Source organism: Bos grunniens, chromosome 28 (assembly GCF_055505025.1).
Source record: "Bos grunniens cultivar Pamir isolate PY7600 chromosome 28, Bosgru_T2T1.0, whole genome shotgun sequence".
Taxonomy (NCBI): Eukaryota; Metazoa; Chordata; class Mammalia; order Artiodactyla; family Bovidae; genus Bos; species Bos grunniens.
Genome location: NC_141192.1, coordinates 17,247,334 through 17,261,664, shown reverse-complemented (window position 1 = coordinate 17,261,664; position 14,331 = coordinate 17,247,334). Strand labels below are relative to the sequence as shown.

General features: G+C 40.7%; 1 protein-coding gene across 2 annotated transcripts in view; it reads left to right on the top strand.

The window, feature by feature from the left end:
- The window catches only part of OIT3 (oncoprotein induced transcript 3), a 28,677-nt gene extending 14,383 nt beyond the window's left edge, over window positions 1-14,294 (top strand). For both annotated transcript variants that reach the window (XM_086382102.1, XM_086382103.1), the window contains 5 exons: window positions 1,884-2,006; window positions 3,471-3,631; window positions 5,252-5,667; window positions 11,942-12,041; window positions 13,497-14,294. In XM_086382102.1, coding sequence (XP_086238228.1) covers window positions 1,884-2,006; window positions 3,471-3,631; window positions 5,252-5,667; window positions 11,942-12,041; window positions 13,497-13,673 — 977 coding nt within the window. In that variant the 3' untranslated portion in view covers window positions 13,674-14,294. The remainder of the gene's footprint in view (window positions 1-1,883; window positions 2,007-3,470; window positions 3,632-5,251; window positions 5,668-11,941; window positions 12,042-13,496) is intronic.
- The last annotated feature ends 37 nt before the right edge of the window (window positions 14,295-14,331 follow it).

Below are 14,331 nucleotides of genomic sequence, written 5' to 3'. Positions count from 1 at the left end.
TATCCATTCTAAACATTTTGGTGTATCCTTGTAAGAGACTTAAAATTCTTCAATCCAAGTAAGAATTTCAGCTTATTTTGTGCGTTGCAGTCTTAGATCTGGAAATATTCTTAATGAACATTTAATCTAACACTTTCATTTTACATTTATTGAAACTGACACCCAGGAAAATTAAATGACTTAAGGAACATCACTTTTAAGAAAAAAATTTCCTATTAATGTTGATTTTAACATTTTATAGCATATTTTATGCTTTCTTCTATATCATTATATATCATTTGCAGCTATTTAAAAAACCTGTACGAATACTTTTATCTTTTTTAACTACAGATTTATAAATAGGTCATAACCTAATTTCTCTTAAATTTTGTGAAGATTAATTCACTGCAAATTTATTCTCTCTCCCTATTTCACAAAAATTGATTCATTCCAACTTAATTAACTGATGTTCCAAAGAACTAATATTTTTATCATTATTGAACTGAGACTTACAGCTATAACTGGAAATTGGCTAATATCTTTCCCTGAACATCTTAAATGAACTGAAAGCCTTCTCCCCCACTTTTTTTTTTTGACCATGCCATGAAGGATCTTAATTCTGACCAGGGATCAAACCTGGACTGTTGAGATTGAGAGCTCAGAGTCCTAACCACTAGACCACCAGAGGATTCCTGAAGGCATTCCCTTTTAAATAGCTTTCCCTTTGAAATCGTGTCCGACTCTTTGCGACCCCATGGGCAGTAGCCTGCACCAGGCTCCTCCGTCCATGGGATTTTCTAGGCAAGAGTACTGGAGTAGGTTGCCATTTCCTTCTCCAGGGAATCTTCCCGACCCAGGGATTGAACCCAGATCTCTCACATTGATAGACACTTTACTGTCTGAGCCACCAGGGACTTTTAAATATTACCTTACCCCTAAAAGAGGGAGCAGCAAACTTTTTCTGCATAGACCGAACAGTGGATATTTAATATGGAATTTGTTGAAACTACTCAACTCTACCCTCGTAGTGAGAAGGCACCCCATAGATAAGAGGGAAATAAATGAGCATGACTGAGTGTGCTAATAAAACTTTATATACAACAGCATATAGCAGCCAGAGTTTGATGATGCATGATCTAGAAGATAGCATCCAGAACCCACAAAGGTCATTATTTTTCCTCTGCTAACTATGACATTATGTGGTAGTTTCTTCATTTTTCAACTGAATATTTTTCCTTTTTTGCCCATTTGATTGAGTATGCTTTTTGAAAATGCAAAACTTTTAAAAAGAAAACTTTAAAAAGCTGCTTCATAAGAGAAGAATGAGAGAGCTCAGTAGAGTGGAATCTCTCAGTGTGCTGTCCAGGTCTCATTTTTATAATGTGCTGTCAACCCAAGAAAAATATCTCCAGTGCTGTTATTCCTAGAGATTCGAGGAGAGGGGCTGGTGACCCAACCATTGGCAATAACTCTGAGTAACTCTGATCCATTTAGCTGCTCTGCTTGAATTTATATTTTGTCAGTTCCTTTTACATCAGTAACAAACATTTCAAAATTGGGTGGACTAAATGTTACAGCAATTAAGAAATGACTTTCCATCTTCCTCTCCAAATTATACTTTATTCATGAGAAAAACAGACAAATCCGGGTTGAAGGGCATTCTACAAAATGACCAGCTTAAATGGTGAGAGCTGTGTTTGTGTTGTAAGATGGCTCTTTGTAGCTCTAACATTTAATCAAAACTTCTTTGTGGACATTCCAGCATGTCTCAGTGACTGAGCTGGGCCCCAGTGATACTATGGTAAGTCAAGTATAATGCCTGATGCAAACCATGAGTCCAAGAACCAGAATTCTTGGGGAAGAGGGCTACAAGATTCTTCCTTTTTCTTTTGGTTTTATTGCAGACATTGAAGGATGCCACAATAACAATGGTGGCTGCAGCCATTCTTGCCTTACATCTGAGAGAGGCTATCGGTGTGAATGTCCCCGGGGCTTGGTGCTGTCTGAGGATAACCACACTTGCCAAGGTACTACATGCTTAGCCTCTGCTCTGACTTCTGCCCCAAATTTCCCTGTCTTCCTCACCTAAGTGTGTCAAGATTCTCATCTTTTACAATACCAGCTCTTTCAGCAGTGTGTGTTCACTCTGGAATCATTCAAAAATTGCAGTTAAAAAAAGGTAACATAAAATTTACCATCTAAACCAGTGTTAAGTGCATAGTTCAGTAGTGTTAAGTATATTCACATTTTTGTGCAGCAAATCTTCAGAACTTTTTCATCTTGCACATCTAAAACTCTGTACCCATTAAAAACAGCTACCCCTCCCTCCTTCCTCCCTGCAGCCCCTGGCAACCACCATCCTACTTTCAGTTTCCAGGAAGCCAGCTATTTTAGGTGTGTGATATATGTGGATTCCTACAAGTTGTCATTTTGTGATTGACTTAATTTCACTTAGTAAATTGTCCACAAGTTTCACGCATGTAGCGTATGACAGGATTTCTTCCCTTTAAAGCTATTCCACTGCGTGTGTACACATTTTATTTATCCACTCATCCATCGATGGACATTTGGATTGCTTCCTCCTCCTGGCTATTGTCAATAATGCTGCTATGAATATGTGTATGCAAATATCTCTTTGGGATCCTGTTTTCAGTGCTTTGGGATCTATACTCAGAAATGGATTGCTGGAACATGTGGTTTCCTTTGCTTTTTACTTTTGATTTTATTTACCCTGATTTCTGTTATTAGTTGAATAACTAATATTCAATACTTAATTTAGATGGAGTTCCTCTTTTCTAACAGATCATTGTTTTTCTGGGAATCTAGTTATTTATGTCCAGAATATTAATTTATTCATCCAGCAAATATTTAATAAGCACCTATCTGTGATTTCTTAATACTAAGTCATTGCTATTATGTGCCCTCATACACTGATATTGCCCTCATGTTTTGTCTGACAGTACTCAGAAGTACTTATTTTAGGACATTTGTACAGTCTTGAGACGAGAATGCTTAAGAAAAGCAATCTTTTTATATTAAATTAAAGTGGGATTTATAGTCACAGTTTATGGTTTACTGAGCCATGCAAGGATGATTTGGAATTCTTCCCCAAGTGCACTAATGCCGTTTTTATTACCACTGTTTTATGGGGCAATAATTAATGGTGAAGTCAAAGCAGTAACATTATGTAATTTAAGCCCATATCAAAGCAGTACTTTTCCTATATTGCCGATAAATTGTGTTTCTGCTAAAAGTTCATTTTTAAGTGTTTTGATACATGGAGTTATGCTAGACACGCTTTGAAATGTTTGTTAACTTGAAACTTCAGAACAATATTTCTTCATTTGGGAAATAATACAGTATTTGATGAGCATTATTTGACCACAAAAAAGCTCAAAGTGCAAGAGGGAGAAGTTGTTTCTCCTAGTTGTCTCTTTCCCCTTCTCCCAGTTCCGCTTTCCTGGTTCTAACAGCATCCCCTGTCCCCACAGTTCCTGTATTCTGCAAGTCGAACACCATCGAAGTGAGCATCCCCAGGGACCTGGTTGGCGGTCTGGAGCTCTTCCTGACCAACACCTCCTGCCGAGGCGTGTCCAATGGCACCCATGTGAACATCCTCTTCTCCCTCAAGACGTGTGGCACAGTGGTTGATGTAGGTTCTTCCTGGAGGACTCTTGGGGCATGACCAAATCTAGTTATTTGGGAATTGGTTGATGAAGGTGTGCGTTGTGGCTTGTGTCATAGATGACATATTTCCGCATAAAAGACTGGCGCTCAAAAATTCATATGCTGTTCATTTAACAAATGTGTTATTGAGCATCTGTGTTGTGCTGTGATCCTGACCCTGGGAAGACAGCAAGTTAAAAAGAATTCTGCTCTGTCAGTTCTCAAATAGTATTGAATACCATCTCTCCAATATGCACAGACATTTTCCTGAGTGCGTTAGCACCAGTACGAGGGGGCCTACTGTGTCTCCTCTGACCAATTATTTTACTTGAAGAAAAAATGATTAATTCATGAGGTAACAAATGAGTCCAAGGATTGAACCAGGTAGAGGTAAAAGATTTGTTCTTCCTTCCAAGAATCTGTGCACAGCCCTGTGCTGGGGAGGCTGCGGGATATGTGAAATACATGCAAAATAAGATCCCTGACTTTTAGGAACATACATGGTTCCTAAAAGACAACACACATAAAATATGAGTCAGGGATACAGTTGACGGTGGTATAGGAGGCCAGAAAGGGACAAACCCTGGAGTAGTCAGGACAAGTGAGACTTGATTTGGGGTGGAAGCATATGCCTGGTTTATACAGGCAGAGAGGTGGAGAAAGGGCATTTCAGATGAGAAACAAGTGATCAAGTCTCAGCGATGGGAATTCTTGAGGCTTATGCTAAGTGAATGGGCTACATAACCTGGCTGGCAAGGAATGAATAATGGAAAGGAAACTGGAAAAGTGGGTGGAGAGAGACTGTGCTTTCAAAGATCTGCTTTGTGTGCTGGGGTGAGACGTTTGGCTTTTCCCCATAGGAATGGGATGAAGCAGGCACTGTTATGATGAAATCAGAAGTGGACAAAATGAATAGAAAAAAGAGGACCTAGACCCAGGAGATTGGTGTAGAGGCCCTTGCAATCAAATAAACAAGTATTTATTTATGGAAACAAACAGAGAAAAATCAGAGAGCTAATTAGACTTGGGATGAGACGTTGGGGAGATATTTGAGAAGGACCCACTTTAGGCAAATTGTGTTTTGTCATATCTGTGGATAATCAAATAGAAGTGCCCTGCAATGAGCCAGGGGTTCTTGGTACACAGGAGAGCAGACAAGGCTAGAGATGAAGAACTGAAAATCATCTGAGTAAATGCGACAGCTGAAGCCCACATGCAGATGAGCTCAGCCCAAGGTCATGCTGCTGCACAATCACCAAGTCTAGGATTCCAGAAAAAATATAATATACAGAGGCTGTTCTTTTCTAAACTATCAGAGCTTTGAATTTGCTGATTCTGCATAGCTCAGGTTTTTATGACTAATAACTCCAAAGGAATGTGTGGGTTGACCATGAAGTGGTATATAAAACTCTTAACAGTCAAAACATGTTAGTAAAAAGAGGAGAAGCGATTTTTTTTTTTTTTTTAATTTCAGGTTTTAGCAACTGAATCTCTCATGTGTTTTGACGTAAAGAGAAATTTGGAGAATGTTATGATGGGCAGCAGGTAGGGTGCTCTGTAGAAATAAACAGAGACTCTTTCCTCTCCTGGCTCTGGCCTGGCTCAGGTGGTGAACGACAAGATCGTGGCTAGCAACCTGGTGACAGGTCTACCCAAGCAGACCCCAGGGAGCAGCGGCGACATCATCATTCGAACCAGCAAACTGCTGATTCCCGTGACCTGTGAGTTTCCACGCCTGTACACCATTTCCGAAGGCTACGTTCCCAACCTTCGCAACACCCCACTGGAAATCATGAGCCGCAGTCACGGAATCTTCCCATTCACTCTGGAGATCTTCAAGGACCATGAGTTCGAAGAGCCTTACCGGGAAGCCCTGCCTACTCTCAAGCTGCGAGATTCCCTCTACTTTGGTATTGAGCCCCTGGTGCACGTGAATGGCTTAGAAAGCCTGGTGGAGAGCTGCTTTGCCACCCCCACATCCAAGATCGACGAGATCATGAAGTACTACATCATCCAGGATGGGTAAGTAGGCTTCTTGAATGATGGATTAGCCTTAGTTCTCATTCGGGTCTTCCCTGGTGGCTCAGATGGTAAAGAATCTGCCTGCAGCATAGGAGCTGCTAAGCTGCTAAGTCACTTCAGTCATGTCCGACTCTGTGCGACCCCATAGACGGCAGCCCACCAGGCTCCCCTGTCCCTGGGATTCTCCAGGCAAGAACACTGGAGTGGGTTGCCATTGCCTTCTCCAGCAGCATAGGAGGCTTGGGTTCAATTCCTGGGTCAGGAAGATCCCCTGGAGAAGGAAATGGCAACCCACTCCAGTGTTCTTGCCTGGAGAATTCCATGGACAGAGGAATCTGGTAGCCTACAGTCCATGGGATTGAAAAGAGTTGGACAGCCTGAGGGACTAACACTTTCACATTTGATCTCTGGACACAATAGCAACTTCAATCATTTCATAAAACCAAGCAGCACTCTTGCTTGCTCTTAATTAGTTCAGAAACCACTTGTGCACATTTTCGTGGTAAAAACCGGTGAGGAAGAGCAGAGTCCAGAATAACTCCAAGGGGTCTAACTTGTTATGACTGACTAGATGTCCTTAACCAAGATGAAAGGACATAGGTTGAAAAGCAGATTTGCTATAAAAATACTGAATATGATAATTCCAAATAATAATATTCTAATATAAATGCCTGGGCTTCCCTGGTGGCTCAGTGGTAAAGAGTCTGCCTGCCAATGCAGGGAACATAGATTGGATCCCTGGTCTGGGAAGATCCCCTGGAGAAGGAAATGGCAACCCAATCCAGTATTCTTGCCTGGGAAATCCCATGGACAGAGGAGTCTGGCAGGCTACAGTCCGCGGGATCTCAAAGAGTCAGATACAACTTAGCAACTGAACAACAAACAGAAACAAATTGTAAATACCCACAGGATACTTAAGAGAATTTCAGTGGCAGTTGGAAATGCATGTCAGTTAGACCCAGAAACAGTAGAGACAAATAACAGAGGATTACCCCTGTTTATAGTTGAAACTATAGGATTGATTGGGGCTTCCCAGGTGCCACTAATGGTAAAGAACCTGCCTTGCCAATGCATGAAGCATAAGAGAAGGGCTCAATCCCTGGGTAAGGAAGATCCCCTAGAAAAGGGCATGGCAACCCACTCCAGTATTCTTGCCTGGAGAATCCCATGGAACCTGGCAGGCTACAGTCCATTGGGTCACACAGTTGGACACAACTGAAGCAACTTAATATATATACATGATTGATTAACCTGGTCAGAGAGATTGTAGAGCATGGGTGGCATGGTTGTTGTTGTTCAGTCTTTAAGCCGTGTCTGATTCTTTGCGACCCCATGAACTGCAGCACTCCAGGCTTCCCTGTTTGCTCAAACTCATGTCCATTGAGTCAATGATGCCATCCAACCATCTCATCCTCTGTCGCCCCCTTCTCTTTCCCTCAACCTTTCCCAGCATCACGGTCTTTTCCAATGAGTAGGCTCTTCGCATAAGGGTGGCAGATTGGGAATGAGAAATGCAAGAGGATAAGGAAGTGGAAGCAGCAAATGCAGACCCCTCTTTTAAGAAGTTTGGTCATGAAGGAGAGAGATGAAATAATTGGTTGGTTTTAGGAGAGGAGAGATCAAGTGAACTTTGTTTGTTTGCTTGTTTTATACAAAGGAGAGTTCTGTATTTGTTGAGGTTGTTGGATTGAGAACTTTGCGTGTGTTGTTGTATCATTAAAAGCCTAACAGTTACCACATCTACTGCTTACATTGCCAGGAAAATTACACTCACATCCCAAATTCATAACTGTATCTCATCAGTTCCTTCCTCATCCTCAATGTCAGATGGGACATATCTCTAGCAGGTCAGGACCTGCCGCTTAAGAAAAGGGAAATGGCCTAGTGAAGAGCACCACAGATGTGCCCTGGTTCATGCCCTTTGCTAATTACCCTGATAGACTCTGAAATTTCTCCTTTGCTTTTAACCCCCTGGATCTCTCACCACAGGTGACCTTTCCCTGCTACTATCCATTTCCTGCACAGTGATTTTAAACTTTTGATACACATTAGGATCAACTGCAAAGCCTTTCTAAAAGTAGCAATATCCCAACCCGTTCTCTACTCTTACTGCCTTATTTCCAGCCCTCATTATCTTTCACCTGGACAGATGAAAGCTTCCAAACACAGCCTCCTACATCCCAGCTCTCAAGTCTCATCTCCACAGAGCCCTGGGTATCCAGTCAAAAGAAAAACAAATTATATATATAGTCAGATTCCTGTTGAAAACATACTGATGGCTCTTGACTTCTTTGGTTGGTAAATTTAGCTGTTTACTAGCAGGAGTACCTCTAGCTTCAGATTCCTGTAGCCTCCTTAGCTTGTTTTCACAATCTGGAAAAGGCATCTGAGCTGCTTTGGATGGCTAGAGGCAGGTTTCATAGGAGACGGCAGGCCTTTGGGTTTCTTGCCGTCTTAAAGTGATCTCCACAAAGTTTTAAAATGAAACATAGAAGCATCAATTTTTATTTCTTTTCTTTTTCAGTCACATAATTAGTGCTAAGTAGATTTGGGGATGGATTTACTTTGTTGGGGGTGATTACTTTTAAATTTTCTACAGGTTTATTGCAGTGCTGTTTGTATACAATAAATATGCTATTCAAAGTATACAGCTTGGGGAATTCCCTTGAGGTCCAGTAGTTAGGACTCTACGCTTCCACTTCAGGGAGCCGGGTTCGATCCCTAGTCAGGGAACTAAGCTGCCCCGTGTGGCCAAAAGATTAAGTGTACAATTTGGTAAGTTCTGATGTCTACACACTGGTGAAGCTATCGCTACAATCAAGGCAGTGAATATTTCTCTTACCACAAGTTTTCTCCTGCCCCTTGCATTTACTTTTGCAAACATATAGTCTTAACTGGGAAAGTTGCTGGGAAAACATGTAACCCAGACCCTCAGTTAGGATTCTATGCTTATATTTTATACAGTTCTAAGAAGATGTGCTATTTAATTTTCCAGCCTTTAGCACACACAAAAACAATGCTATGGAAGATATTAAAATTGTTCAAAAGCATAAGCAGAACTCAAAAACACAGCTATGTGGACCTGTTTCCACTATACATGGGCAAATAGTTTCATCTCTAGTGCAATACTGGATAGTACAGTATTAGCTAAGAGCAGTAATGGTGCATTTGAGATACTCCCTCAAGAAAAAATCCAGCTCTCAGTTTGGCTTGCTGTGCCTCACCCTCTGACCTCTACCTTCTCCGGTTTCTGCTCCTGCCAAAGAGAACTATGGGCATTTCACAGTTTCTGTTGCTCCTTACACTCTCCTGATTCTGCAGCTGCCATTTCCACTGCCTGAAATCTTCTTTCCTTTTTCTTCCTGTCTGATTCTTACTGGTCCTTTGAGACACATTGGGACTTTTTTTTCCCTCCATGAAGCTGTCCCTGATTGTTCTAACCAGAACTAGAAATCTTCCTTTCATCGTCCTCAATGCCTTGCCTACATACAGTAAAGCTCATTAACTATTTATCTAATGAACTATTGAATGAATGTTTTCATAATACTAATTTGGGACTAGTTCAGAGTCCTAAAATAAACATAATGCTGTTTACTTATATTTGTAAATTGGTTGATTATTCATTGTCCTCAGCTTGAATTTAAATCAGGCTGGTTTCCCCTGATATTTAACACATCTGATTTGCTTCCCTCTAGTTTTAGTTGGCATATCGTCTGAGAATGCAAAGAAATTTAATGCAAGCCTAAGCAAAGTAGAATTAGAAAGTTTATCTCCAGAAAAAGAAACGTTGAATTCCAAAATCCGCTATTGGACAACTTTTGGGTAATCAGTTATTTGAACTTACCCTGTACCGTTTGCTGTTACTTTCTTTTAGCACATGAACTTGGAGTTGATGAACTAGAATTGTCTAATCCCAGCAAACACCAAATCAAGAGCCAGAGTTTGTCTTGGGTTCTATTCTGTAATGTGTTACCCTACAACAACTCTTTCTGTCACATTTTCTCTTTAAAAAATAGTATTTTTTTTACTATTCAGCCACAGAAAAGAATGAAATAATGCCATTTGCAGCAACCTGGATGGACCTAGAGATTATCACACAAAGTGATGTAAGTCGGGCAGAGAAAAACAAATGCCAGATGATATCACTTATATGTAGAATCTAAAATATGACACAAAGGAACTTATTTACAAAACAGAAGCAGACACACAGAAAACAAACCAATGGTTCCTGAAGGGGAAGTTTGGATTTGGGGAAGGGATAAAGCAGGAGTTTGGGATGAACAGATACACACTATATAAAACAAACAACAAGGGCCTGCTGTATAGCAAAGGGCCTCCAATGCAGCAGACTCAGGACACGTGGGTTTGATCCCTGGGTTGGAAAGATCCCTTGGAGGAAGAAATGGCAACCCACTCTAGTATTCTTGCCTGGAAAATTCCAGGGACAGAGGAGCCTGGTGGGCTACAGTCCATGGGGTTGCAAAGAGTCAGACACGACTAAGCATACACACACACTATAGCACAGGGAATTATAGTCACTATCTGGTACTAACCTGTAGTGGAAGAGAATATGAAAAAGAACATATATGTGTATACCGAAATCACTTTGCTGTACATCAGAAATTAACATCGTAAATCACCTATACTTCAATTTTTAAAAAATAGTATTTTAGGTAAAGATAAATGGAAAATGCTGAGGCAGTTACTGGACTTTTAAGTTCCCTGACATCACAGACCATGTTGTTCATCTCTAACTCCTCTGCAGCACCCAGCAGAGTATGTCACACAGATTAGATATGCAATAGGTAGTTGAGAACATAATCAGAAATGGCATAGATTCATTTACCCTCAGGAAAATGACAATGTGTACATAAATATAATAAATAACAGAAACCACATTATATTTCTAGATCCTCTTCAGTTTAAGGGAATAAGGTACCAGTGGTAATACAAGTCAAGGTGTCGTATTTTTAAATAATTTTATTGGATTTTTTGACTGCCCTGAAACAGCAATTAGCAATAAACTAGAAAGTGTTCTGTAAATATGTGGAGTAAGTATCCAGTTTTATAGGTGTTTATATCTGATCCCACTTTTTTACTGCCTGATAGAAACAATGAAGCATCCACATCCATGAAAAGGAAATAGGTAAAAGTTCCTTTTGAATTCAGAATGGATCTGCCATACGTCAACCTGAATCCGCCACGGGTGTACACGTGTTCCCAATCCTGAACCCCTCTCCCACCTCCCTCCACAATATATGTATGAGCCCCGGCCTTTAGGAAAAATGGTTCATCTATTTTAATCCTTGGGCTCAAAGTGGAGAATCAAGAACCCCTCTTTTTCCCCCAGCTAACCCTGAGGTGAGCCTAGGAGTTTCACTTCAAGTGGTAGACCTGAGATTAAAATCTCAAAGCCTATCAAATTAAAATTTGGCATTAAATCTGTGAAAAGAGGTATTAAAACATGTTGGAAGTAAATTATTTTCCCCCAATAGGTCTAGTTATTATCTAAGAAACTGACATCTTTATGCAGCTCCTTGTTGTACAAATTGGGGTTTGCTCACCTTTGGATCCCCTTCAGGGGTGAGTATCTGTTAGGTGTCTGATAAATATAGTGAAATTTCATTCAAGAAAAGCCTTCTCAAATCAGTAATAAAGTACATGAATGCAGAATTTCTGCTGCTGCGTCACTTTAGTCGTGTCCGACTCTGTGCGACCCCATAGACGGCAGCCCACCAGGCTTCCTGTCCCTGGGATTCTCCAGGCAAGAACACTGGAGTGGGTTGCCATTTCCTTCTCCATTGCATGAAAGTGAAAAGTGAAAGTGAAGTTGCTCAGTCGTGTCCGACTCTAGTGACCCCATGGACTGCAGCCTACCAGGCTCCTCCGTCCATGGGATTTTCCAGGCAAAATTACTGGAGTGGGGTGCCATTAAAGCCTTAAAAAGATACCCCAATATCGAAAGATATCTTTATAATAAATGTTGTTGCTGTTACTAATACTTCTATATATTGACTTAACAGGAGGTCCTGGTGCACAGTTTGTGGGTACAGTGAATGAGAGATGGGACAGAGAGCGTTAATGAGCAGAGCTGTGTCTGAGATGCCTTCACAGGGAAGGGATTTCATTTTTCCTTCATTCTCAAAAATCTTGAGTGCAGCCCAACCTCCTCCACCCCGTTTGCCTCTCCTTGGACCAAACACGTTGGACTGGATTGTTTTTCCACCTCTGTTTAAGAAATCAAGTCTTACGTGCTGTCCTGCCCTGCTTCCAGCTGTGTTTCAGATGACTCAGTGAAGCAGTACACATCCCGGGATCACCTCGCAAAGCACTTTCAGGTCCCCGTCTTCAAGTTTGTGGGCAAAGACCACAAGGTGAGCCGAACACCTTTACCTTACAGAGCTGCCTGCCCTCTCCCTCCATGAACCTGAGCCTTCCTACTGTCCCAATTGGTTCACATTCTAAAGCCTACCATTGGGATCTGCGTGACCTTATGAAAAATACTATAAAACTGGCCATCTAGAATCTTACCACCTCCGTGAATGTCAGAATCATCTGCCCCCTCCCAATAAATTAACTAGGCTTGTTCAAAGAAAATATGATGTGATTATAATACAAAATCCTTGTGAGCAGGTGTGATTGAAAAAGCCTGTGTAGTGGTCACATGGCAAACTATATGGAGAGAATATTTGCAAAAAAGACAAATAGTGAAATGTTCAGTGAAAACAGTATTTCACTGTTTTACATGCCAATTCAAATAATTATAAGACTATTTTATACATATGAAATTTTTAAAAATTATAAATCCCAACTTTCAAGGCTATAGGGAGATGTGTATAGTAGCAATATAAGTTGATATACCTTCTAGAAAGTTGTGTAATAATCTGACAATTAATTAATAATCTGACAATGTGTAATAACCATAAAATTATCAGTCTAAAAATTTCAATTCTGACAGCTTCTCAGAAACAAAAATAAAAACATGGTTTGTTGAATGTGCTTATAGAGTACTGTTATGAGAGAGGCATTAAACCAGTGCATCAATTAATGCAATATTAAGCAGTTAATGTACAATGAAATATAGAAAAAGGAGATATGAAAAAACTCTTGTCATAAAAAATTTAAATGCAAATTGAATATGAAACAGTTTTTTAATGTATATAAGTAAATAGAGGTTATAAGAGGCCATATATTGATATACTGTGTTAAGGTGGAAGGTTTTTTATTTTAGTAGAATTGTTGAAACAACTTAAACAAAGGAAAGTTTGAGGTCAACAGTTTTTTCCATATCGCGTCTAAGTGTATTCATGTGCTGTCCAGCTTCATCATTGTTCGGAAATAACTGCTAACCATGATGGCTAACCCTGACCTTCCTCTTCAACTCGGCAGCATGCACTGGGAAGTTACTTATAGGAAGAAGCTTGGAGAAAGAACTTGTTACTTTACACAGATGTGGATGGGACCCCATGTTATGCCCAGACCTTGATGTGATGAATCAAGATATTAATGTTATTAGACGTTGTCCTCCCAAGGTTCTCTTGTGTCCAGGCACGGAGGCAGAAGTTGTGGATGTCAGGTTTTAAATCACCCATGTGATTGAGTATGTTTGCCACATTGCTAAATGTGTGAATCTGGACAAGATCCTTAACCTTCTTAGTTTCCTGATCTGTAAAATTGGGATGACATCTGTCTCAAAGGGCAGTTGTTTAGATGAAATGAGATAAAACATATGAAGTATTTGGTAGTGTCTGGCTTCTAGTAGGCACCCCCCCCCCCAAACTGGCAGCTGTCTTCACTGTTTTTGTTCTTTATCATTGTGATCTTTCCAGGAAGTGTTCCTGCACTGCCGGGTCCTGGTCTGCGGGATGCTAGACGAGCGTTCTCGCTGCGCTCAGGGCTGCCACCGGCGGGTGCGTCGTGAGGCTTCTACTGAAGGAGAGGACGCCAGTGGTCCACGGAGCCAGATGCTGACAGGCGGGCCAATCAGCATCGACTGGGAGGACTAGGACAACCCACCACCCGCGTCCTCCTGCAGGCTGCCTGTCTCTATGGAATTCTCCCCTTGTCTTCTGAGAACATCAGTTGACACTCTAGAACACCATGCTGCTTTAAACCTTACACTTTGGGTTTAGACAAACCCCCCAGAACCGACTCACTCTGACTCCAGCCACTGGGTCAGGAAAAGTCACCTCACTGCTGACCAGCCTATTCCAGATGGAGCTTCATCCTCCTAAAGTGGAAAGCTGTGCCATGCACCCCAAAAACAGCTCACCCCCATGCTCCCCCATTTCTTTCCTGCAATAAAACACCTAGAGTAGGACACGGTAGCACCACCACTAAAATCAGAAGTTGGGTATATTATTCCAAATTAGGAATTTAAAAAATGAAATAGTGGCTTGAAATTATGGCTTAAATACACACTGACTCCTTAAATATGTAAATAATAATTATACCCTAAAATTTCCATTCAAATACAGAATAGTTATAGGGGATTTGGAAGTCTGTCACTGTAAGTATGTACTAAAAATAAACTATTTGGATTTTCTCCTGCATAATATTTTCCTCTGGGGTTTTTATGTTGTCTTAAGTAAACTATTTTCAATTAATAAATGTTTATAATTCATTAACATGCATTTAAGTGGTTCAGTGACTGAACAGTAGACA